Raw genomic sequence first — 26,828 nt, 5'->3', positions numbered from 1 at the left:
ACTCACCTGGCATTATCCACTGGTACATCCATCTATCAATGGTTCTTACTCACAAACATACAGTGTGCTGAGACTTTGTTCACCATGTCAAGGTGGATTTTGTAGCAAACCAAGCTGGCTATTTTCGCCGTATTAGCAGTGTGAAAGCTAAGCTACCTTGTTCTTCTTAAAAGCGATATTTTATTTCTGAGAATGGTTATCAATCTTCTTATTTTACTCTTGTAAAGAAGGCAAATCAAAGTGTAATGTGTAACACACCTTAAGTGCACAAACTATTTCTTTTACAACTTAAAAAAAATACATTTCAGTTACAGCTTTATGTGGCTATGCGATAGATAAGTAATGCTTTTGACGCAAAAATGTGACAGTAGCTTATTCAACTCAACATTTCCCTACCAAAAGTACATGTACTCAATGTTATTTATTTAATATTTGAGAAATCATACAACCATTTGGTTAACAAGAGCAATCAAAAGTCTAATTCAATTTATATATAAATGCATTGGAGAAAATGGCTTAAAAATAATAATAAAGCAAACCGAACTGTGATGTCTGTGTACCGTTACACCTCAATAATACTATTTCATAATTTTTGCCATAGGCCTAACCATTTAACAACCATTTTTCCATTCAGTACTTATACTTTCCCTTTAAAACATAGACATCAACCTCCTGCTCACTTTAGAAATAAACTAAATATAGCTTCCTCTGTGGCACTGTTCTATGTACTTTTATCCACATTATGGATAAGCACAGATTACTCTCAAGGGACTTCATTAAATCTTGTTGCATTAAACCAATATGAGTCAATGATAACAAAGCTAATTGTATCAATCATTATTAAGAATTTAGAAATTACTTTCACAATAGCTTTTTAATTTACCCTTTCTGACCATCATCAGTTCAAACCTATGACTTTCTGTTAAAAAGCCATTTTGTGCATCAAACCCACTTACATAATGCCAGCATTACCATCATGATAGAAACAGCAGAAAATAAAACCAAACCGAATTAGACCAACGTGATAGGTCTGCAGAGACAAACAGTACAGTGTTGTACAGTATACTGACAGAAGGCTGTTGAAATAGATCAGATGCAAGCAACAAACCCACAGTGGGCAGTAGAGGGGAGGGGCAGGACACAGTTCAAACAGGTGGAAAAGGTTTGGGTGGGTAAGAGGTAAAAGGGGAGGAGGTTGGAGGTGGGGCAGGACACCAGATACCAAGCCATCAAGAGATCAGAGTCGGCCCACCACAATCTCAGTAAAGAGACACAAGGCATGAGAAGAAACAAGGCAACATCAGGCGCAAAGAGAGGAGTACCACTTCCAGTTTTTGGAGAGTGTTAAGGAAGAAGACAAAAGAAGAGAGGGGGGAGAGGACTTGATTGGATCATTGCAGGGGTGAAGGACCTATCAGAACCAGTTAGGAATGCACCATGCTTCTGTCTTTTCAAAAGAGGGACAGTTGTGGAGCAGAGGAGAGGAGAGGAGAGGAGAGGAGAAAGACAGATGTGACAGGTCAGCGAGGTGAGAGGGAGTGGGTGTCATGATGGGTAAAAAACAGGGGAGGATCGCAGCCACATATAGCAGAGAACCAACCACCGTTTGACGGACAGACAGACACACACGCAGGAGTGCTGTACTTACAATCATCTGTGGAGGGAGAGCGGTGGGAGCAGGATGTAATAGTAATCACAACAACAACAACAACAACAACCAGAGAAAAGGGTCAGTCAAGCTGCAAAGAGCCCCACATCAGTAAAAAGAATTACACAAGTTTGGAGGGAGGGATGCTGACGAATTGGTAGCACTATAGCCTGGATTTAAACATGTAAGGAAGGGTGATGAGGAATGTGGAAATACAATTTCCAATAAAATGTTCCATTAAAACATGAACAAAAATTAACCTAGAGCAATATAGGACAATTTCAGACATACATAATAATGTACAATCTTTTTTTCTATTATTGTTGATAACTAAATAAACTCTTTTGGAAAAGGGCTCGTTGTGTGCACTACATACTGAAACCAGAGTTTAGTAATAACATTATTAACAGTGATATGAGGCTCTTTAGTCAATAACCAAACACAAATAAGAACACATATATCCAAAACAAAAGAATACAGAAGGCTGCTTTCCGAAATGTACAGCCCTTTTTGGAATTGGGCCAGATCCCTTGGGACAAAAAAATCTGCCATTTTGTAATGAGTTACTCATATATCAGAAATCTCAGAATAATTGTTGGCTGACATGCTGGAGAGCAGCCATGAGCTGGTGTTAGAATGATATGGTGCAATCCTTTTATATGAATTTTTCTTCAAAGGTTTGAGCTGGGTTTTTTGGATGAATGGTGGCTCCAGAAGTGTTGTTAAATATGTGTGGGGGTTAAGAAGTGGATAGGATGCCATGTCAACGTGATGCAGAAGCAGTTTGGTCTTCTGTGTTTTAGAGGGCCATCTTTAGTAACAACACACACAATGTCTGCTTTTGTATTCCCTTCCCTCATTCTCCAGCACCTCCTCCTCTTTCCTTTGATGCTGCCTTGGCAGTTGGAGGTGTGAGTGTGTCTGTGTTCATGTGTGGGTTTTTGTATGTTGCATGTTTTACATTTTTGCCCGCATTCTACATTACTGCTGTACTCATAAAGGTAAAAAAAAAAGATCCTAACTGTTTGTATATCTGTGTTCACACAGGCAGGCAAAATCATCAATGAGGACCAAAACAGCAGGTGTCGCTTATCAATATTGTTATGTAAATGAGTTTGGATGTATGTCTGCATATATGCAGGCATGAGATCTCTCACCGTTTGGTCTGTAAGCGGCGGCAGGACGATGGTCTTCTCCATCGTGTTCATCACCAGCTTCCACAGCTCCTTCAACACACGCTTCAATACAGTCTTCTCACAGATCTTAGCAAACAAAGTCAGGCTGGCAGGAGAGGGAGACAGAAGAAATTAGGGAGAGATGAATAATAAGTAGAAGGACATTTCAAAGCTTAAGACAATAGGAGAGTTAGTTGAAAAGAGGTTGGTTACTTTAAATCTCTATATGGCTTGTATAATATATATATACATTGAATATTTCATTAAAATAGTACTGCTTCACAAAACCCATTCAAAAATGGATGAGGTAAACTTCTCTCTCTTGACGTTTATGATGTGTAGATGCTGGTCAACTCTTCTTTAGTAGCGAGTTGTACTAGTTTCACGTGTGTCAGTCCTGGTACCTGGCTTTTGAACCCATTCAATGGTTGTAAAACATAATTTTTTTTGTATCTGCTTGTGCATTGGAGTGCATTAATGATTTTCTTTCAGAGGTCATGGCACGCTGACCAGTTCTTCTAATTTACATGGTTTGGGTCTCTGCAAAGAGATTTGGACATGCAAACAGTAAGCTCAGCTCACTAATTTCAAAGGCTCTGCTTTAATTCTTTGTCATAATAGACAACTTTTCTTGTAACCTACAAGCACAAATAGAATCTAACTCTCAGGGAAACACAATGTATAACAGGCCAAATAGCAGGTAACAAAATTCTTATAATTTTAAAACTTTTATATCCTAGCATTTGCTGACACTTCAATTTTCTCAATGTTCTTCTCATCCACCCTCTTGTCAAAATATGTTCACTTCTGCCCCACTCTGGGTTTAAAAATGTCACAAAAAACAAAGAGTGGGCCCCTTTAGGCTCCACCAAAAGGGCAGACTGCCTCACTTGCTGTCCAGGAACTCCATGATGGGCTGCAGGACATTGTCAGCATCTTGGGCCACACTGCTGGCATTTCCCACATTTGTGTTCCCTTTCACCTGGGCCAAGATGTCTCCCATCTGCTTCACATTCTCCTCTATGTGAGGCTGGAAACTAGGGTGTACAAGTTGAAGAAAATGTAATTAAAGCATGTTCTAAAAGTCTAATTTCATTTACATGACATTCATGTCTGTTTATAACTAATGACATTGTACTGTAGGTCTCTGTGTTTCTACCTGACGGAAAAGATCCTGCTGAGATCATCCATGACATTGTTGAGTTTAACCTGCAGATCTTTCAGGATATCGCTGGCCTCCACACAAAGCTAGAGTCAAACATTAGTTATAGGGCAGGTGGATTAATAGCAATGACAGTGAAGAGACATTTAAATTAAGAACATTATCTGAACTAGGCAACTGTGTCCCAATACAGACTTAAAACTGTGCTAATAAACAATCACGCTGTGGAGTTGGAACAAGGGTGAGAATAAACATGGGTTATAATTGACTCACGTCTTTTCCTCCCATGGCTTCAAACATCTTCTCCAGCTGAACTCTCAGCTGTTGGATGTTGTTGATCAGGATGCAGGGCTGAGGACAGAAAGACAAATATCTAAAGTCCACAGTATGCAAAGACATCATTCTTACACGGGCCATGGATGTTTATCAGTAAGTACAGTCTGAAAGTGAGAGCTGATATGTTCCTTTTTTTATGGATCTAGCTGACCCTTTTGTCATGAAGTCTTCAGCTACTCACCACTTTCTCCATATTGATATAGTTAGGGAAACACTTTGAGAGGATATCAGCATAGGACAGAAGTACATTGCTGATAGTCTGGAGAGTAAAAAAAGAAAGACAAAAAGGTAATTATTTTTCTGAATTATGATATTTTGTTGAGTCCTGTTCTTCAAGTTAAAGTCATATTTTGTTGTATACTACATCTATAATATATTGGATTTGTTCCTACCTTAGCAAATCTCTTCATGTAGTGTCCTACGATCTGTGGATCGGGACACTCAAGCTTCCTGATGATCTCAAAGCTCTGGTTCAGCTGAGAAAACACATCCACCACTGAACAGGAGAACAGAGCATGTTCTGATGTGATCTGAAACTGTAGGGCAGAAAATGTGGAGGAGAAGTTAAAAAGCAAGTCATTGTTATTTATAAGAGTAGCAGGTGAGAGGCTTTGAATAAAGAGACGAGCAATATGTGACCTCCAGGCACATCAGACCACAAAGATGGATCCACCATATCAAACTTTGATATCTCTCATCACATGGCCAAGAGGTAACTAGCCGTTCAGACAGTGAGACAGGCATCTGCCCCTGTCTGTCTATCTGTAATTGACATGTTAGCGTTTGTTCCCTAATTGGCCTGAGGTGAATGTTAAGGTGATCCTCTGGGGAGTCCGGATAATGAGGCGAGGAGAGTCACAACTCTGGAAAAAGGCCATTAATTCACAATATCCTGCTGTCACACAGTTATTGCCCTCCTTGCCTACAAGCATGTCGCCTGCAAGCTTCTTTAAACTACTTAAATGTTGTTTTATAATGATGTAGCACGTCTGGGTTAAGAAGATGTTTCAAACACATTTTTTGAGTTTGAGTTTGCGTCTGCTCTGCAGTGTGTCCATGCTGCTTTTTGAAGCCTTTGAAGAGTGCAGGGGAGGCAGGGGGAGTGTGGGAGGCAGAGCAGAAGGGAGGAGTGTGACAGAGGGAGTACAAAGGATGGATTACAGTAATTCCGCCTGAACAACAACAGCGACTCAGCTTTGCCAAGGGAGTGAAGGAGCGATAAGTAGAAGAAGAGTTGGAAACTTTTACCCCATCTTTTTTGTCTCTCTCCAAAGCACCATGCAGAAAGTCCCGAGACACTTCCTCGTTTTCATCCAGCCACTGAATTACAAATGGCTCAAACCACCTATAAAACGCATAAAATATATATGGTTTTATTTTATTGATGTTTTCTGTTCTCAGTATAAGACTGGTGTTGACAAACGGTGTTGGGCTAGTTGCTACTCACGCAGGATATTCAGGCACTCTGCTCTTGAAGAAGGGTAGATCTTTGCAGTACTCGTTGTACAGCCACTTGACTTTGAAGTGCAGGTTCATGTAATCGGCACTCTTGCAAAAACGATTTTTTTCATGTTCTAAGAGATAGAATAAAGAGAAAACAAAAATATAATGTTAATAAAGGGCACATTTAATTCCTGGTGTCTGGGTTATACAATGATCGCAGATCTATGGCTTTTGTTGCCGAAGCCGATTGTTTGCAAGTCCCATGTGCAGAGGCTGCCGTCCTCAAATGGGTGGCCTACGTTTCCAGTCTAACTTCTGGCTCCTTTTCACATTGTATTCTCCATTCCCCCCCCCCCCCCCCCCCCCCCCCCTCCCCCCCCCTCCCCCCCTTAATTCTGATTCTATCCAATGTCCTATTAAAGAATGACATAAAAGCCCCTTGAATATTGTGTGTAAAAAATGTACCACTTATCTATTGAGCATTAATTCATTCATTCATACAGTGGTGTATGACCCAGCGTTAAACATATGCGGACTTGCTTAATATCACCTGTGGTTTAATTAAACAACCCCAAAAAGATCTATTCAACATTAATCTGCTTCTGTGGGCCAAAGCTGACACAAAAACAACCATAACTCAGATATGACAGTACATTTGGCGCGTGATAACATTATTACAACATGAAATGGAAACAGTATCGGTTTACCCATCCATACATCATTATGAACTACTGATGGATTGCGTGCTGCAGAGTGTCGGTGTATTTGGTCATTAGAGCTAATATGACTCAACCACAAAATTGCACTTAGCATGTCTTCAGTACTTCTTCAAGGCGTGGTCAGATCAGATTTTTTAAGAAAATAAGTGACTTTCACTTACCCTCCATTGCATACTTCATATCCTGAGCAAACAGATTCCACATCACTTCAGCGCTGATTTTACCCACGTTGAGCTCCTGAGGAAATCTAGATGTAGAAGAGGAGGAGCAATAATATACAAAGGATATGTGAAACTGAACAGGAAGATGAGAGCCATCAGGTATTGTTTAAGGAGCATGTATAAAGTTAATAATGTAGAAATGGGAATGTAATTCAAAGAAAATGTGATACAATAGTAGAGCTTTTAGAGAAAACCTGAACGAAAACTTAGGTCAAAGGTGCAGCAGACATACTGGTTTAGACAGGGAGTGTAGGAGTTTTTGTCCTCCTCAATAATAGAGACGATAAGTGTGATGAGTTTGGACCAAAAATCCAGATTCTTGATGCTTGGTCCCTGTTCCTCTGGAGGCACAGGACCTGGTTTGGCCTGGAAGAGCAGAGAAACAATTAATTCAACTTTTTGTATGGCAAGTTTAGCCCAAACATGTCGTCATCATAATACACTGTACATGTGAAGCCAATCTGCACATACCAAACCTGTACATACATGATAGATAAAATAATCAATTGGCCAATCTTGAAAACAAAGAAATAGATAGTAAATTGTAAGACCATTTGGTGAAACTTAGCATCTGAGGCAGATACTTTTTTGGTTTGGTATCTTCGCTGTGTTTGTAATTTATTAACTCATACATATTCAATGTTTGCTGCTTAAAGTGCTTTAAACTTCTAATGTCAACTGTCTGGGTGACTTCTTTGAAATAGCTAAAGACGTACCAGAAGAAAAAAAAAAACCTTAGCTGAGCACCACAGGGTTAGAAGAATGAATTTGGGGATATTTCACTAAAATATAGCAATGTCCCTCAGGATGAAATGTTTTATTCAGAAGAAAGTAGACGTCTTTGAAATCCACAAGGGAGTCTGGATGGAGCTGGCGCCTTAATGAAGACTCATAACAACTTGTAGAAATTCTCATTGAACTCATAAGCTGAAGTGATGGATGGTAAAGCCCAGACTATCCAGACTGAGGGGGTGATAAGAATTTACCAAAGACAGGCATCAGTATTAAAAGGCCTCATTGCATTTTAAACAACAGGAGAAATTAAGTAAACAGGTTCACCAATTCCATCAAAGCACGCAAAAATTCTAATGATTGCTGAGTCAAACATAGATAGAATAGTCACTTCTAAATTTAGGAGTGACTCCTAAACTTAGGATTGACTAATTTACTTAAAATGGCAAATCTTCCATTTGAGTAAGATACTATATTTGTGGGAAAATTAGAGGTAAACCCAGTGTCTTTGCAGTTCCAAGCAGCCAATACAAATGATTAAATTAAAGGATGCTTGATTTTTCTTTTGAAAGTGGACGGCCCAGGAATCCAAAATCCATTTCTGTGTCTTTAGCTCTTTTTCGAGTATCCATTCTGCTCATACAGCCACTGGGTATACTGTACTCTGTCATACTGATGCCAATAAATAAAAAGGACAATTTTGTGAGGGGCAAAAGAAGAAAGAAAGAGACATTTATTCACACCTACACTGATATTGAATAGACTGCTGCTGCTTACCGGGTCTGTCTGGTACTCGCGGCTGTACAGCTCATGGCAGTTATTGAAGATGTACTCGTAGGTGGAGTTGAGACAGGCTTTGACGCAATCCTTCACTACCTGACTGGCTCTGGGAGGAGACTGAAGCTCTTGGACCTGAAATAAAAAAAAGAAGAGAGAAAGTGAAAGGCAACTTACACTACAACTAATGTACACAACATTGGTACTGCATAATTTTCTTAAGTAAAAGAGCTATCATTAAGTTTTGCTTGTTTTTCATTACATCCTATATATGAAACAAGTAGTGCAGTATATTTAAGGAATGGGCATTACCTTCATTCTGAAGAAGGTGATACTGGTGAGAAGGTCCACAGTGGATTTGAGGTCCTGCAGCCTCTCGGGACTGCTGGCAGGGAAGTTGTTCTGCATTAAGATAAAGAAATACACATCACAGCACATCCGTGTCTGTCCAGTGGGTGTTTGTGTCTGTTGGCAGCAAGGTAACACAATTTCCACTGCTAACACAATCCTGGTTTGGTGGCATAGTTGTTCCAGTGTGGGTTTGCGATGTTTCCTGAATGTGTCTGTGTCCGTTTCAGAGGATCTGTGAATTTAATTACTACCATCCTATCATCATTTTTTATTACTTCTTATGAACAGAGATCATACAAATAAAAAGAGAAGAGACCTAAGGTGCAAAAAACAAAAAAATCCAAAGCTGTATGGATTGAATGTTTTGCTATGCAATTCAACTATCCAGCCAATATCTGCTGTCATCTACTTAAAAACTTTTCTAAAGATAATATTAGAGTTCAAACAGTAAATTGGAGTGCAGTCTTACTCTGTACATGGACAGGTCAATCCTCAGAGAGTTGTGAAGCTGGTCTAGAAGCTTGACAAATCGCTCTTTCTGTAGGGATTAAAACACGAAGAGGGCAATAGATTTGAACATTAGGATAGGAAGAAAGACAAAAACTTATTAAGTAACAACTTTTTATCAACCAAGGACAGCAAAGATGCACTTTCATTTTAAAGGAAATGAAGATTCTGTCATGGCCTCATTGTTGACATAATGCTAATGACTGTAACATCTTTTCATTTAAAAGACTGTTAAATGTGTCTGCACTGGGGGCACAGGATTAGCTCAATTGGTAGAAAAAGCAGCCTGTGAACCTGATTTGACTCCTGATCCTGACACTGTATCGTGCATTTCAACACCTTCCTCCCCGCCTCTCTACCCACATTTCCAGTCTCTCAGTAGTGTTGACTTAAGTTGACTTACCCCAAAGTTTGAAGCAGCAAAGCGGTCAGAGGCAGAGACGTTGTTTGTTGCCTGGGTTGTGTGAGCGTAGTAGGCATTGATGTTGGCTAGAAGTGTACTCATCACTGCAGGCACACCTGGGCACATGTACTTAGACGACAGGCAGGCAAAGTGACTGAAAGAGAGGGAATAATGTTTAATCAAACACAATACAGTTTACTTAGTGCTTTATTTCCCCTGATGAAGTCATAGAGTGACATACGTCATGGCCTGGTAGATGGACTCCACTCCATAACGCATGGCAAACTCATCAACAATCTCCTGGGGAGTCTCCTCAAAATAGACCTTCCATGCATCATCCCCTTTAGCATCAGGAATCTTCACCACACCATTGTTCTGAATATCTGTCACAAAGTGGAAGAGGTTCTACAAAGAGGAAAAGGACATGCATAGAAAAAAAGATTAGAAACATGAATAATAAACAAGTAAAAATAACAACTGTATGTTCATATAATTTTGATTAGGGATCACATATTTAATCATTTCAATAGAGTGTGTGTGTGTGTGTGTGTGTGTGTGTGTGTGTGTGTGTTGTGTGTGTGTGTAGGTGTGTGTGTGTGTGTGTGTGTGTGTGTGTGTGTGTGTGTGTGTGTGTGTGTGTGTGTGTGTGTGTGTGTGTGTGTGTGTGTTTGTGTGACCATGGATGTTTCAGGAAGTTTAAGGCAGCTTCACAATTCTATTCTTACAAAAGGATTTGAACTTATGATCCAATAACCTTTACTGTCCTACATAAATAACAATTAAACTTCATTATGAGGCTAACACGCTACACTGTCTTAGCTACTCAACCATCAAGTGCAGTAAAACATTAAGAGTTCACTGTGTGGTTTATGACTTCTCATGTGCAACAATAAAGGCAGTCATTTGTCTGTTTAGGATCTGCTAATATGCCCAGTTGAGTAATGGGCCGAGTAATGTCTGCACACAAGTGCACTGTGATTGACTCACAATCAATCAGCAGAGTGTCCCATTAAGAGCCAGTCGAGAAACGTGTGTACTGTCTGGAAGTGGTTTTTATAATATGAGAGCAAAGCAAACATCAAAGTGTATTAACTGAAGTTTAAGTTGGATTGGATACATTTTGGAGCCAAGAAATAGCCAAGCGAATGGTAGTGGTTTGCATTATTTTGAGAATTTTGTGTTTTTTGCAACCCAACAATGAAGTGGAAAGCACAGAGACAACTATAACCTGTAAAGAGTACTTCAGAGGAAAACTCTGTTTTCTGCATGGCCTGTAAGATACTATTTGTTGAGCAATTTAAATGCTTACATTGAACAAAGCATTACTCTCTGCTTGTTCAAATACTAAGTACTAAAGGAACTTACCTCGTGCAAACAGGTATACTGAACGTGATATGGGGCGACGGTCTCCTCTCCTTTGATCTCTACATTGATGTGCATGCGAATAGCTCCAGACACAGCTGATTTGTCAGTACGCTTGTCTGTGAAGAAAACAAGGCATGAAGAAACACGGTAACCTAGAATGCTACTGAAAAACATCTAAATCAGAGCTGTTATGACAGTCTGTTGACTGTAAAGTAAAATTAAAAGATCACGGCAGTGAAAAGCTGCGGTATTAATAAAGTACAAGTGACATGGACTTTAAATCAAACTGACCCAGATTGTACCAGACGTCCATCTCTCCACTCAGTGTGCGGACCTCAATGATAGTTTGACCGAGGAAGTCATCTGACTCTCGTTTAAACTTTTGCTTTACTCGAGACTTGATGTCGTCGTCCTCGTCCCACACCCTCACCTTGATGCGGTCTGAGGAGTTGTGACATTCACTAAAGAAACAGAAGACTAGTCAGTGACAGCTGCCAAACATAGCATTTATATTGACAGGTAGCCAGGAACAACAGTTAAACTATAATTATGACTTCTTCAATGTCAAGAGTGTAAAAAAAAAATCTATATGCTAATGTGATCAACAGAAATAAACAAAATGGTAATCCGAGTTGAGCTTGTATAGCTCTTTTGTAGTTTTCTGACTACTCAAAGCACACGTAGTGATTTAGGGTTCAGTGTCTCGCCTATCGACGTGACTGCAGGAGCTGGGAATCAACCTCTGAAATTCTGGTGACGAGATGACCTACTCCACCAATGAGCCACAGCTGTCCAAAGATTTTGTAGAAAACACTAGTGCTCAAACATAAGTTTATTAAAAAAAAATGCGGAAACTTGTCAAGCCAATGAGCTGGAAATGAACACCTACAACTTAGGGAATTTGCTTTCTTTCACCATTTTCTATTAATATAGACTAAAATTATAAAGACTTTTTATCAACATAAAAAGCATGCCAGAGATATGACCTCGGGCACTTTAATAAGTGATGAAGATTTTCTTCCTCTATGTAATATTCTGTTGGCAAAGACTTAAATCAATCAAAATGACATTGTGACCTAAATATGAAATTGTAATGAAAATAATTACTGTTTGATGGAAAATTCCTTAACATATTGTCACTTTTTTCTGAAATGATTGTGACTCACAAGTTGAATGTCTCCTCCCACACAGGGTTAAGGTTTCCGTAAATAGTCTTGGTCCTTTTTTTGGTCTTTCCCACCTGAACGGTGACATAAGGATCACTTGAACCTGTTTTATCCTTGGCTTGTAATCCCTGGGCACACAACACTAGGAGGAAGCAAAAAAGGAAAGATTGTCAGCTCCTGTATCTATGTATGCGTGTGTGTATGTGTGTGTGTGTGTGTGTGTGTGTGTGTGTGTGTGTGTGTGTGTGTGCGTGTGTGTGTGTGTGTGTGCGTGTGTATGCAAACAGATGCCTCTTAAATCACCTGACCTTCTGTTCTACTGCCCCACAAACACCACCTGTGCTCTCTTCATACAAACGCCAGCTTGTCTCTTTTTATAAACACAAACACCTGACATTGCCTCGTCATCTCACTTTGACATTGACAGTACTTGCCAGCTCTACTGTATGATGCTAATTTTGACCCGACTCTCACCTGTGATGCAGATCTTGGCTGACCATTTCGAAGTGCCATCCAGTACACTTTGTTTTATCTGCTTCATGTAGGTGACATGGGTAGCTTTGACGATGGCGAACACCTCCTGAATGAGCTCAAAGATCTCGGGTTTGTTCCTCTCTCTGATCTTCATTCGGTCTTTGAGAACCATGATGATGTTTTGGGTTCGATCCTCTGCACCGTGTTTTGAACTCTTCTCTGCCGCTCCTGTTTAGCATGAAAATTAAGGAGAGGATATGACATAAACATGCAAACAGAAGTGGAATCTTTTGAGTGGATAGAGAAGAGAGGATTGCACAAATGACATATCTCCAGTTATTTATATTTTTAAAACACAGAGCAGAGATAACTGCGCAGATATTACAAATCTTAGATATAAATCATGAATGAGAGGCTGACTTGTGCAGTGCTATAAAACACTGACAAAAAGATGAATGGAGAGGAAAGGTAGATGCCAAAAACGGACAAATGGCTTTTAACATCCAGAATGCCTTTTAATAACCACTCAAGAAAAATGGAAATGCCAGAGTAAAAAGTGAGAGGAAAACTGTTCTTGTCAGTGAGAAACAGAGGTATGAAGACAAACATGGCCTGATAGTTCACAATTCAAATCTAGAAAGCAGCACTGACACGAGTCCTACACAAATTCAGCAAATATTTTAGCTACCAAGGGTATTTTATGACAAGCTAGAAAATTTAACAGAACAGCTAACTTGTTATTAGTGCAAAAGCACAACTTAAATTTCAATTAAATTGCACTTAAAAGCTCTAAATTTACTGGTCGATCTTCTTTCCAACCCTCACCTATGGTCACAAAGTATGGGTAGTGACCAAAAGAATGAGATCGCGGATACAAGAGGCTGAAATGAACTGCTGGAAACGCCTCTTTATTTTCCTTCATTGATTTAGTTCAATTTGGTTTTCACAGGAATAATGCTGCAGTGCTTAGGAGGGCATTGGGAATGAGTGCTGTGAGATGGTCCCCATTTGGCAGGTTTTCTACTATCGTTGTAAAATGTACACTCGTTTTGAGGAAATTCTTTGGTTTAAAGTTTGCTGTTGAGGGGGCCTCTACCGGCCTGGGGCCCCAAGCTGTTGCCTGTCATGCCTGTTGACAAGCAGCATCTCTGGGTGGACCCAGAGCTCATCGAAGGGATTATTTATCCCATCTAGTCAGGGAATGTCTTGGAATATCCAAGACGGAGCTGGAAAAAGGTTCCTTGTTGTTGGTCCAAAGTATTGCTTATAGTGTTTATTCATGCTAGGCTAATATAACAAGACTGCTAGTTTCCTAATTGATGTCATATTTTTGGGTCAGCCAAACTATCAAAAGAGTTTGTGAATAGAAGAGGGGTAATGTTGTCAGTGATTTTGCTTACTTTGCAGACAGTCAGCATTGAGTAGATCTTGGCACTTCTCGTGGCATTTGACTCCACACTCAGTACAACGCATACCCTGACGGGCAATACCCCAAAGCAGTCCCTCACACTCGTAGCAGTAAGTAGGTGTGGTGGCCGTCCACACTTCAAAATTGTGAGGGGTGGTGCAGGAGATGGGATATATGAGGGCCTGGAGTGTCTTCTTGTAGACATGACTCTTCTACAGAAGTACATGGGGGAAAAATGCAGGGTTAGAAAAGTGTTACGTTTGGCTTTTAGAAACATTTGACTAAATATTTTTAAATGAGGACTTACCAGTTCTTCGTTATGAAGGGTGCTGGACGTGAGCGCTGAGGTTATGCCTGCTTTCCTGGAGCTCTGAACTAAAGACTGAATGCAAAAAAAGAAAAGAAAAAGAGATCAGTTTCTCCCAGCTCCCACCTCATTGTAATTTTGTTTATCAAGAGCAAACTCAGTAATATAGTAAAACTATGGTAATAGCCTATATCTAACTAAAAGTGTTTCTCTTAATAGTTCAGAGGTGATAGCTGAAAACAATATATGTCACTTACCATAGCCTGTGGTAGTGGAGTGAAAGTAAAAAGAAGAAGGAAGAGATTAAACATTGGGACTCTTCACACAAACACTCAAAAGAGATTTTAAGAAAATAGGCCTTTTTTGGAGTATGCTATAGTTACTGTCAATGAAAATAGAAAACAGCATTTGATATCGGAATGAAACTTTGCTGGGTAGTTAATTCAAATTTCAACAGCATCTTACAGATACAAAAAAAAATCTGTATTGGCAATATCAGCAACATATTTTCTAGAATTTCAAACTATTACTGAATCTGTATGTTTACAATGTGTGTCTATCCATATTTATATTGTTATCACATTAGTAATTATTTCAATTTGAGTCTTGTGTCCCTTTCACACGTTTAAATGTGCTACAGTTGTCCTGGCAGTGTAATTGTACAAGATATAAAGTGACTTTTTTCATTAGGTGGCAGATTTATCCTCCCCACGCTCTCATTCCTAATGAGGCAGTTTTATGGAGGGATGGGAATGATGGCAGTATAGGTCAATGAAAGGTGTGTTATGACAGCATCTTGCAGACATCAGTGCCAATCAGAAGAAACCTCTGGCCTTGCCAATGGTCTATCAGCCCTGCAGCTCACCCTGCCAAGCTCTAAAATGAGTGGAATAAGAAAGTCTGTGGATGCAGTGTAGTGGGCCAAAAGAGAGAGGAAAGAGGAGTTAGAAGGAGATTAAAAGTGAAGAGAAAAAGATGAAAAGGGAAAACAGAGAATCGGGAGAAAAAAAGAAGGGGGTTTAACAGATGAAGGTGCTGTAGCTGAGCTGCGGGATGGCTGGAATAAAAAGAGATTATGAGCAGAAACTTACCAGATCTCTGACCAGAGGCATAGCTTTCCTCTTCCTGAGGTCTGGCATGCTGTCAATACTATACAGAGCACCACCCATCCTGCAGGCAAAATGTGCACAGAGTAGGATTCAACAGCAGCTATTTATTCTGCTACCAGGACCATAGCACAATTAATCAATAGACAATACATGTGTTTTGACAAAGTTATAGATCAGATAGATAGATAAAGTTATTATTATTACTATTTACTTACCCTGCTGATAACAGCAATTTGGCAATGCCAACATTTTCCCCTCTGGCCTGGAGACAAAAGAGAGTGATGTGATGTGAAGACAGGCAGGAAAGTAGCCATAAGAGCCATTGCATAGCATAATGTTTTATTGTCCTTTATATGAAGAACAAAAAATAGATAGACTCAAAAATAACTTTTTCATCGTGGGTTCCTTCACTCGTAGCGTTCGCCATTTTGAATTCAACAGTTTTAAAATGCATAAATGCATATAACCTCCCAGCAGTAAAAAAGGAGGGGCAGAATTAAAAGGGAAAGATCAAGAGAGTTTTCTAGCTTGGTTCTGTATGCCTCAGTACTGTATACTGATTTGTGATGTCTACAGTGGCTTTTCAGTGTTTGAGAATCATAAGTAGATTACAGCCAGATGGCCATCCGTGTAATAACTGTTCTAATTCGATCTTCTCTTTTATAAAAATCCATGTTCTTTGTCTTCCTGACTCTTCAAACAATGACACACAGCATTGATACTCACGTCACACTGACACACAGAAAAAGTCACAACTGTAAAAAATTCCAGGATCTTAAAAAGGCCACTTAAAAGGCTTGCATGAGCCTTCCTTATTCTGTTCGGCTCCCAAGAAATATTAGTGAGCCCCCTGTGATACATTCAATATAAATTTGATTGATTGACATACTACTGGCCACACCCACCTGAGCTTCTGCTCCAGCCATGGGTAATCAGAGTGGACAACATGCAAATCGCTACGAGGATGTCAAACAACTGAAAAGAAATAATGAAATGGCACAACAGTACAAGGGGTAAAGAGAAACTATAAAATAAACAAAAGACAATATCATCCACAGCAATAACCAAAAAATGGGAAAATGGTGGAACCAGTCAACAAAAGCAGGGAAATAATACAGCAACAATAGAACATGCAGGGACTGATGCAACAACTCTAATAGTAGAATCAAAGCATAGCATCAACAGCAAAGACATGTCACCATCTTTAAAAAGGCATGGTATTGTACAAATGCACGACTACATGTACACATAAAAACAAGGAAACAGATGCACATGCAGGTTGTACCTCTTGCAGCTGCAGTCGCACTCTGCTGAAGAGTCTAAGCCAGTTGGCTTTAGCTCTGGCAGGACCAGGTTCCATGACTTCCCTCTTTGGAAAGCTGAAAGATGGTTTAAAGAAGGAACAAATTGTCAAAGTTATTCATATTTGCAAATATGTGTGAACCCTTCTGCAAGGGATAGAGATAGACATGTTCAAGTCCAGTTTTTCACTTCCCGATATTTTGCTTTCTGATTCAGATACCTTGGTTTAAGAATAAACTGGTGCAGATTACCCATTGAATGCAAGAGTGAGAAAATAATAAAAATAATATTAGTGGGAAAACACTGATTGTTGACGTTTAGCTAGCTATGGCTTAAATTAAACTCTTTGCCCATACCACACTAATGTTTGTTACTGTTGCATTATAGCTTACATTATAGCAGTTTAGACTAATTTTACTCAATAGAATTAATGGGCATTCCAATGAATGCACACAAAATGTACTTTATTTGTCACAACAGTTGATGAACACGGTAAAACAGTCTTTTCTATATGTCTGAAACTAACCCTGATGATGTCAAAGCAGTGCATCAATAAGGTGCTTTAACTTAAATGTTATCACTTTGCCGTTCTTTACCCTTATTAAAGACTGACACTCAGTTTATCTTCTCTGATGCTTGAATTTATTTATTTTTTACTAGTGTTTCTAATGCAAGTCCTAGAACTTTGTGTACTTGTAATGCCAAATATCGTGGGTTGCCCTTTAATGGATAAGTCGACTATGAGATATATGTCCTCCATAAAGTTTTTTTTTTTTTCAAACATCTATTATTTCCCAATCTGTGTTCCTGTGTTCTGCTATGTGCTGTATACTCTTTTCATCCCTTGAATCGACTGCCAGATTAATGAATCTATGTGCAATTAATCTATGTGCAAAATGTTGCAAATGAACTTCCATGTGGTGTTGACACAGTGTGGAAGCTTGTTTTTCCTTTCTGAAGCTGACTATGTATTTACAGTGTTTACCATGGAGCAGGTGGCTCTGTTTTCTCTTCAAGGGCCGGAGGGACACTTTCTTGCTCCACTGGTGGCTGTTCAGGGGGTGTGGGTTCTTCGAGTGGCACCTCAGACTTGAGCTCAGGCTCCAGTAGCTCGCTATCTGGAACTGGAATGTGTTGTTTGGTGTCTGGGGTGAATGAAGCGGTGGTGGACAATGCAGGCTCAGTCGGTGCAAAAGGAGGCATGGCAGATTCTGAGCTAAAAGGAGGCAGCTTGTCCTCCTGTGTGACTGGAGGTAGACCGAGAGCTGTACTGGGGGGCAGGGGCTGGTCCTGGGCGGACTTTTGCTGATGTAACGAAGCCTGCTTCTCCAGCGGTGGTCTTGTAGAGGACAGACCATCAGGGATGGGCATCAGGGTGGGGGCAGTGCTTGAGGGAGTGGGGGTATAGGGCGGCTCTTGCTCTTCACTTAGTGTGCCATCAACTGGATACATATCCTCGTCTTCCTCATAAGGCATTTCCTCCTCCTCTTCGTAGTTGTAGTCTCCCTCCTCTCCATACATGTCACCTTCCTCTTCGGCATACAGCGCCCCCTCCTCGCCTCCATCTTTGAGGTAGCCTCCATCATCGCTGTAGACGCCTTGGGGATCTTCGCCCTCCCAGCCTGGTGAGTCTTCTTTGCCGTAGCTGACGGAGGAATGGCAGGAGTGGTAGGAGTCGTTTTCGTCATAGAACTCTGACCCTCGCAAACTTTCTCCGTCCTCTGGAACAAACTCCTCGCTGAGCTGAGAGCTTCCTCGACTCAGTTCGCCCGATGAGGCGTACCGACTGTCTGTGGGGCTGAACGGAGGGGAGGGGGGGGGATACAGACACCAGTTATAGAGGCACAAAGGTTTGACAGTAACCTAAAGAAGAACCCACAAATATGGTCGCATGGTGACATTAAAGGAACTTGTGCTGGGGCCAGGGAGGGAGACAGCTAACTAATGGGAAAAGAGGAGTGACTTTAAAACAATCACTAAGAAAACTCAGGGAAGGGAGGTTTAGGCTCGTGATGCATCTACTTGACTGCAATCACCTTTTTAGAAATGAAAAAGAATTTACTATTGATACCAGTTCACACACAAACTATTACAGAAAACTCCCATACAGGAAGATATCAAAAGACTTATTCAAATAAAAGAGAGTGAACCTGGAGTGGTCCAGGATATTTGATGAGTCTGACAGAACGCAAATGACCCATTTTTTTCCAGATAAATAAATGAAGAATATTTACTCCTGATGATAAATCAGGCTATTAGACACTGAGACATACCATGACTTAGAGAGAGGTTAAAGACACATGGGAATACATTGTCTCTCTCTCTCTCTCTCTCTCTCTCACACACACACACACACACACACACACACACACACACACACACACACACACAGACAGACACGTCATGTTAGTTCAAAATGTAGGCTGTAGGCTGTAAATGTAGGCTGTTGGCAGTGAGCCAGAGGGAATTCAGAAGTATGGCTGAATGGACACGTAAAACATTTACTCACAACTCTCCAGTGTTTTTTTTTTCTATTCATCATCTATTGAACAATCTTACTCTGGTCCAACACAAAGACTGACACAGACACCGACAAATGCTGGCATAATGCTTGAGTCCAAATACACAGCACAGTTCTGCTCTCTCTTGGCAAATAATGAACAAACATGGTGAAATTAAGATGAAAATGAAGAAATCTGGTCTTGGCCTCTCTGCCAGTGCCCAATTATTTGGCTGAGGTCGTCCTTCAGTCTAACAAGTGGAAATTAAATGTGTACAATTATCAAGTACGTGACACCTAGAACAAAACAGGGCTCTTCTAAAGGTCTCAGATGTAGGATGTGGCTGTAATAATAGGCTGGCATGACAACAGATTCAGACAAACACAGATCCGCACAGACTCCTCCACTGGCTAAACCAACAATTAACCTTCCTGTCTTTGATTTGTTCAAAACAGCCCATGCATGCTCACATCTGCTCAGTCTCTTGAACACACATAAGCACAAAACTGCCCAGAAAGTTACAGTTTAAAGATTGTGAGGATGAGTATGATACATCACTTTTGATCTTCAGCAGGAACACAGTAAGTATAGATGCAGGACCAGTAGTTTTCTAAAGAGATAGGGTAAGAGCGCATGCATGCAAGCACAGCGAGCGAGGAGGACAGGACAAGTCCACCACTGACGTCACAGCGAGACGGAGTCACAGGCCGGAGCAGGAGAAGGAAGAGCAGGAGGAGTTGGAGAGGAGGTACAGAGACCCACCTATCGGACAGTGAGTGCCTACTGTCTAGAGAATATTGACGGCTGGTGCGGCGGCTCGACCCTGAGCCTGAGTCGATATCGCTTCGCCCGTTGGTGGCTGAGTCTAAACTATCATAGCATCTGGTAAGAGGAGCAGGGAAGGAAGGTAGGGAGGAGGGGAGAGGTGGGAGAGGAGCATCAGTAGAGCTCAGTGCAAATCTTTCAAAGTAAAAGTTCTAGCTAAACTAAACCTTTGCACTGCATGGCTTTGAGATACATACTCAGGTTTTTGGGTTTTCCATAAGACGATCATGAGTTCATACGAAAGTGGTTGAAAGACAGACTATAATAATTACCAACTTATTCTTTGGGTGTCTGCACAAAGACCCCTGAACACTTGAAGTTTTTTTTATTTTATTATTTTACCTTTTGAATCATACCAAATTTACAAGTCAGAGTTTTTTTCCTGCCACCTTTGAAAATCTGTATATTACTACTAGTAATAGACAGATTACTAGTAGTAATACTACTACTATTTTTAAATAAAAATTCTGCACAACAACTTCACAAAAGGGAGATCACATGGGGTTTGTGATGCTCACGCAGATGCAGGCACACACACGCATTCACATATGCATACTCACACACATACAAAGGTAACCACAAAAGGCCCACTTCTTATATGACCTGTATACAAGAGCTGTGTTGCCCAGCATGCTTGTATACACTGAGGCTGGGTTATTCTCTAGAGGAAGAGAGCACAGTGGGACAGCATATTACCATGAACAAAACCATGAAACAAAACAAGACCCCAGGGCCTGAGCTGTCCCTTATAGACGCTACAGTTCAGTTATTGTGGAAAATCTAATATTACATATTTAATAGCAAACAGTTTTGCTCTTTGGTGTTTTTTGACCATCTTGACCCTTCTCCCTGTTTTGATAACTTGCCAAGGTAACTGTATAAAAATGAAAACACTTAGTCTCAGCTGTAGCGGTTGTAGGGAAATTGTTACCTCATAGCTCTGTGGTCGTAGTCCAAGTCTTGCATGTCACCGTTGTATGAGTCTCTGTAGTGCTGGTGCCTCATTGGATACTGGTGCATGGAAGCATTGGGCTGGGAGGTGGTGTAGAAAGGAGGTGGGATGCTGTTACTGGTCTCACTGCGGTAGTCGCTGTCCCTGTCGTCCACAGCGCTGTCAGGGTCCTCGTCTGTTCCCACAAAGAAAGTGGGAAGAAGAGAGAAAGGTGAGAAGAAGACACAGAGTGAGAGGGCAGAGCCAGGAGAGAATGATGAATCTTATATGTAATTTTCTTCTTAAAAAAACAACAACAAACGTTGAAAAAAATGCAACATTTACATAAAGTTTACATACAAGGGGCAGATTAAAAAAAAAGAAATGGAAAAGAAGTGGTTTTCACCAGTTTTTCTAAATGGCAGCATGACTTTGATCTAACCCTACTTTAAATCATTCAATTTTGATTTACTTTCTTTTACAGAAAGCAGAAAGTCATTGATTGTTGTAATTGATGTATTTTCCTTTTTAATACAAAGTCAACTACTTTTTTTATGTCCAATTCAAGTGTCCTTACTAAACTTTGAATTCAACAAATAGATGTTTTTCTAATAAATCCATGTTGCCTCAACATCATCCAGCAACAACATAACACTCTAAGTAGACTGAGACTCATGACCTGGGGCAAGGAAAAAAAAGTCTTGTGGCATCTTAGGCAGTGGTTCTCAACTGGTGGGTGGGGAACCAAAAGTGGGTCATGGAGCCATTTTTTGTGGGTCGCACATGTGTGTCTGGAAAAATAATTGTGTCAAAAAGTCTATGACTTGGTATTTAAACATGTTTGTGTTGTTCTGTTCCTTTGATCCGCCAAATGTGTTAAACTTTCTGATGTCCAAACTGCACAATAGTACATAAACATGGGTCATAATTTTTCAAAAAGGAGTTGGTGGTTCTTGAGCCTAGACCAGGTGAGAACCTCTGATTTATTTATTTATTTTTGAACCATATCTTAAGCCCCATAATTTAGCTTTATGTCTATCAAGGGAAAATGAGTACAAGTTTAAGGCATGTTCAGAGACTAAGGAAAAAATTAAAACTGCAAGAGGTGATGAAGGGCCCGAAGCACGACGTGCATGTCGTAATGTGTTGCGACCGCAGCAGTCCAACAGTGAGACGTGGCCAAGTAGCAGGCCTTACAGTTTGATTTGTGTAAATGTCAAAGTTTGACAGTACACCAGGGCCACGCCCTTTTCTGTAAAATTGTGGGGAGCACAATGCTAGGTTTTGTCTAGAACACATTGGCACTGAGTTGGTATGTTCAAATAGGAAGCCTGAAAATGCAACAAATGGTCTTTTGGAAAGGTTAAAAAGGGATGTGCCAAGAAATCAAAGTTTAACCGCATGCCATGGCTACGCCCTTTCACAAAATAACATGCAGAGCACAACTTATTATGTTCAACATGTCTAGAACACAGTTACACTTAATTTGCATCAAACAAACACTTTTGGACAAGTTACTTCAAATAGGTATCCTGTAAAATGTGTTGTTTTTTTTTTTCACTTTTAAAAAATCCTAGTGGACTTCCTGTCGACATTATCGCTAAGCACTCATTGAATTTTTTGTATGTCTTGGCATGATTAACATTGCGTGTTGTCAAAAGGGGCTGCCCTTGAGCCATTTTGCAAACTTTTGTTACGAAAACATTACATTTTTCACCAGACCCGATGACCTTGAAAATTTTGGTGCGTTTTCGTTCACGTTCAGACACTCAAAAATGGCGAATAAAAACACTCTTAAGGGTTCCACTAGGGGGTCCTTCGTACTGTCAGTGCTTTGGGCCCTAATTACACCACATCATTAGCAAAAATGTATGAAACAAACTTACTTTGCTGATCTCCCCACAAACTCCAATTACCTGTGAGGAGATAAATTAATGAGAACCGAATTAAACACATCAGCAGCCCATTGAGCCAAATAAACAAATGTGCAAAGATTTACATCCTGAGAAATGATTAGATCTAGGTCTTAGATAAGCTTGGATCTAAATAAACTTTTTTTGCTGATCATGCTTAATGCTTAACTAACATGAGAAAACACACATGCTGTTTCCATTTATTCATAGACACACACTCAGCATACTCTCAAATCACCTCTCTGTCTACAGAGTGTCATCACCATTTGACAGACAGACAGACACACACACACACACACACACAAACACACACAGAAACTGTAAGTCACTAGTGTTCAGGCAGACTAACATGATTGATTCGATTCTCTCATCAGCTCCTCCACACACACACACACACACACACACACACACACACACACACACACACACACACACACACACACACACACACACACACAGACACACACACACACACACACACAGACACACACACACCTTCCTTTCGTTCCTTATCTACAGACCTTCTCCTTCTACTTCCTCTCTAGCCCTATTCTCAGAATTGTGAGGTAAAATGGAGGAGAGAGGGAGACAGAGGAGACATATAAAGGACCCAGCAGGGAGGAGGTGTATGCAGATGAGGCTTTTAACACTCACAACACTGTGTGGACGGTGCATGGAGGGGTCGCTCCTGTTCCTCTTGATAGGCATACTGACGGAGAAAAACAACAACAGGCATCTTAGGGAAAAAAAGTCCATCTTATCTCTGAGGAAAATTGTCTCAGGCAGTTCTGCTGTTATTGGCAGCCAGGGAGTGTAATTAGAGAGACAATGGAAGATAAAGAAAGTGATGGGAAGGAAAGTGGATATAAAAAGAAAATACCACAGTGGAAGAAGAGACTTTATGTGACAGATGGTGCAGAGATAGTGATGGGAATATGGGAGAGAATTTAATTCTTACATCTTGATCTCTCATGGCGTTAAGTTGTTCAAGTTTCTTGGCCCAGTATCTGGCTTCTTCTTCTGGAATGTCTACAGCAAGCAAACACAAAATTAGACATTTGACTCTACTGCGATCATTACATATTTTACATCATAAACGTGTCCTCTGTATATTTTCTACTGGAATAAAGACACAGTGGAATCACATTCATTTTTCAAAAGGCAAGACAAAGAATATTCCTAAAAACACGAGTAGTGATGGGAAAGATCAACATAAAAGGAAAGTGGCCATTTCTTAGCATTCATTTCTGTCACCCTGTAGAAACATTTATGAGGCTGAAAATGAAGTTTAACAGAACAGTAAAGTCATCATGGACAAGATATCTTCGATGTGCTGAGATTAAGAAAACCTAACATTTTGATAATTGGGCAAACAATAAGCTGAGGGAGTTTGACTTGACAGGAGAGAACGCTCAAAGACAGATCATGACTATTTTCTTCTTTTCTCAAGTTCAAGAATAAACATTTAATTTGAAGTAACAGCAGTTTTGGTATGTTTAGTTCTTTTAGATTAATGATACTTTGTGTACAAGTATTGGTTCTAATATCAACAGTGGCTCAGACAGTAATAAACATATATACTTAACACACACACACACACACACACACACACACACACACACACACACACACACACACACACACACACACACACACATATATGCACTAGGATAAAAAGCCAGACCTAGTGGCAGTTCAAAGCGTGTGTCGAGGAGCAGCCGGTGAAAGGTCGGGTCTTTGGTTCCACAGATCTCATTCTCTGCCATGATGGCATTAGAATCCAGAGTCAGCCACTGGCCTGGGCCCTCCTGGAGAAGACAGATGAGGAAAACAAGCAGAGAAATATTACTGCATTGATACTCACTGCATGATAAATATGCCTTAATTGACTAAATCAGACTGAATCGGTTACAGAACTTATATTCACTCAGCATATTACTCGTAGTTTGGTTTTTAGCTGTAATAATCTGTGCAATTGAGATAAAGGAACAGTTTGTGCATAAGAAGTGCACAGCTGATGCTACAGGAGATAACAGCATCACTGACTGCCAATGAATCAATACTTTAATTTCACTGTTGGCCTGTGGGTAGCATTTTTGAAACTCTAGACATCCTGTCTAGTTCTTCCCTGCTTCTACACTTTTTACTGAGCTTTTCACCTCCTTGGCAGATATTTTTATCCTATTAAATACTAAACAAAAACAAATCTGCAGCGCTTATCGGCAATTGAAGCTCACAGCAAACTAAGACCTCATACTGTATGCAGAGTTAAAACAGAACAAATATTACTTTACGTAGTTATTTCAAAATATTATATGTGGCTTACAAGAGGAAAAGAAAAATTATCAAGAAATAATTTTAAAAATGTTAAAACAATTTCTAGGCCTCACATTATGGCTTTAATTGAAGCTACACTTTGTGTTGGTTATGCAAGTATTACATTCATTTATCATGCTGCCTGGAGAATCAGTATACATGTACATCTACAGTGAATGTAGCTATTAAATCCCAATGCTGGGAGTCAGAGTGTACCTCGTTGGACTGCCGTATGCTGCCGAGGGGGATCCATAAGGTTCCCACCATGGTGTCCCAGATCAGCCCTTTATTCCACACCTCCACCGTTAAGCCCAAATCCAGGCGGTTTATTTCACTGCTCAGCAGAATGAGGAAGCGGAGGATTAAGAAAAAGAAGAGTGAGTCAGGAAAAGGCAGAGGAGACAGATTTTTTTTTAAGTATGTAAATGAATGTGTTGCGAGACAGGCTTGCATACAGACATCTTAGTGCAGAGAGGGTTTTCAACAGATATACAGCCTATTCTGTCAAATCTGGTGATGGATATGCACTGTGATTCAATCTGCTGAGGGAAATGAGTCATTCAGCATGAAGAGGGAGAGAGCAGGTGATTTTCAACCAGGCTGGCAGGATATAAGAGAGTGTACTGATAGGTCTGCAGCAGACACTGTCTTTATTTGTGCTTGACAAACCAAAGTGAGCTCTATACGTCTATAGTCCATACAGCTGAGGTCTGAAGGAGGATTTGTAAAGTGATGCACATTATCAGCTCTCCATCTCTCTTGTGCAACAGTGCCTCTACTCAAGACTTCAGGCTGTCTTAAGTGAATCAAAAGCTAAAAATAGAAACAACTTTGATATGAAACTGCATCATCTGTTTCCTTGGGAGCATTGGAAGTGCTCTTGCGAATAGATGAATGGCTCATGTTTCAAAAAAGTAAAGCGTGGAGAAGAAAAGAAAGGGGCAGGAGATAGATAAAATAAGGTGTATAAATATATGGTTATTATACAGAAAATCAAGGATAAATAGAGCAGGATGAAAAAACAAAACTTTGTATTTGTTTTGTTTGTTGTTTCTTTGCTGTACACACAGATTTGTCGTATCATTAAGTGTGATGGATCCTGGAGAAATCATCTTTACTGACAGCTCAGACAGTGTTATGTCATCCCTTCAAAGGAAGGGAGAGAGACAGAGAGGTGGCAGGGGTAAGTGGTCAAACATTAAACTTTTGACCTCTGACAAAGGGTAGCTGAACCTGCAGTCCTTCTGTGTACTTAGAATTGACCCCCTGAAGTGTCATCGCTATTCTTAATGATTAACAATATTCCTTAATTAATTATCTGTAGCTATTTATGAATAAATATGGACTTGCATGTTGACATCTGATACTGACACTGGAGTTTAATCCTTATTTTTTTGGTATTGGGTCAAACTTTATTTACGTCCATAATTGAAACAACAAATGACAGGCAACACTAATCAAGTCTCTTTTAGTTTAAATACTTAATACAATGGAGTCACAGAATTTGAGAGTAAAAGCATTTGTTCAAAAAACAAAGCCAAAGTTAAAGGGGAAAGATGTGCCAGGAAGTAGTGCTTTGCCATCCTGGTATTTTTATTTGTATGAAAAAAAACACAACAACAACTTTACTGGTCCAAGGTAAGAAGAAAAGCTACTGATGCTCCATGAATGAAGAGGCCAGTAAGGAGACACTTAGGATTTGAGGAGGACAAGAAGATGTCAAGAGGTTTAGGAATC

General features: G+C 40.1%; 1 protein-coding gene across 3 annotated transcripts in view; it reads right to left on the bottom strand.

Annotated features, from left to right (window-relative positions):
• Positions 1–26,828, bottom strand: part of unc13a (unc-13 homolog A (C. elegans)) — a 43,811-nt gene that overhangs the window by 10,215 nt on the left and 6,768 nt on the right. For 2 of the 3 annotated variants that reach the window (XM_079350185.1, XM_079350186.1), the window contains 32 exons: positions 25,308–25,425; positions 24,460–24,583; positions 23,734–23,804; positions 23,430–23,484; positions 22,749–22,778; positions 20,863–21,058; positions 19,869–19,988; positions 17,591–18,403; positions 16,589–16,682; positions 15,519–15,565; positions 15,286–15,364; positions 14,195–14,269; positions 13,880–14,099; positions 12,480–12,707; positions 12,006–12,147; positions 11,131–11,300; positions 10,840–10,955; positions 9,716–9,879; positions 9,475–9,628; positions 9,034–9,102; positions 8,526–8,615; positions 8,214–8,348; positions 6,937–7,070; positions 6,645–6,730; positions 5,769–5,895; positions 5,570–5,666; positions 4,714–4,857; positions 4,503–4,580; positions 4,259–4,336; positions 3,983–4,071; positions 3,714–3,860; positions 2,806–2,929 (listed from right to left, as the gene is read on the bottom strand). In XM_079350185.1, the coding sequence (XP_079206311.1) occupies positions 2,806–2,929; positions 3,714–3,860; positions 3,983–4,071; positions 4,259–4,336; positions 4,503–4,580; positions 4,714–4,857; positions 5,570–5,666; positions 5,769–5,895; positions 6,645–6,730; positions 6,937–7,070; positions 8,214–8,348; positions 8,526–8,615; positions 9,034–9,102; positions 9,475–9,628; positions 9,716–9,879; positions 10,840–10,955; positions 11,131–11,300; positions 12,006–12,147; positions 12,480–12,707; positions 13,880–14,099; positions 14,195–14,269; positions 15,286–15,364; positions 15,519–15,565; positions 16,589–16,682; positions 17,591–18,403; positions 19,869–19,988; positions 20,863–21,058; positions 22,749–22,778; positions 23,430–23,484; positions 23,734–23,804; positions 24,460–24,583; positions 25,308–25,425 (4,414 nt within the window). The remainder of the gene's footprint in view (positions 1–2,805; positions 2,930–3,713; positions 3,861–3,982; positions 4,072–4,258; positions 4,337–4,502; positions 4,581–4,713; positions 4,858–5,569; positions 5,667–5,768; positions 5,896–6,644; positions 6,731–6,936; positions 7,071–8,213; positions 8,349–8,525; positions 8,616–9,033; positions 9,103–9,474; positions 9,629–9,715; positions 9,880–10,839; positions 10,956–11,130; positions 11,301–12,005; positions 12,148–12,479; positions 12,708–13,879; positions 14,100–14,194; positions 14,270–15,285; positions 15,365–15,518; positions 15,566–16,588; positions 16,683–17,590; positions 18,404–19,868; positions 19,989–20,862; positions 21,059–22,748; positions 22,779–23,429; positions 23,485–23,733; positions 23,805–24,459; positions 24,584–25,307; positions 25,426–26,828) is intronic. The other variant, XM_079350187.1, reaches the window with a different exon arrangement.

The sequence above is a fragment of the Symphodus melops genome (assembly GCF_947650265.1).
Source record: "Symphodus melops genome assembly, chromosome: 8".
Taxonomy (NCBI): domain Eukaryota; kingdom Metazoa; phylum Chordata; class Actinopteri; order Labriformes; family Labridae; genus Symphodus; species Symphodus melops.
The sequence above is the reverse complement of the archived record's forward strand: the minus strand, read 5'-3'. Positions and strand labels throughout refer to the sequence as shown.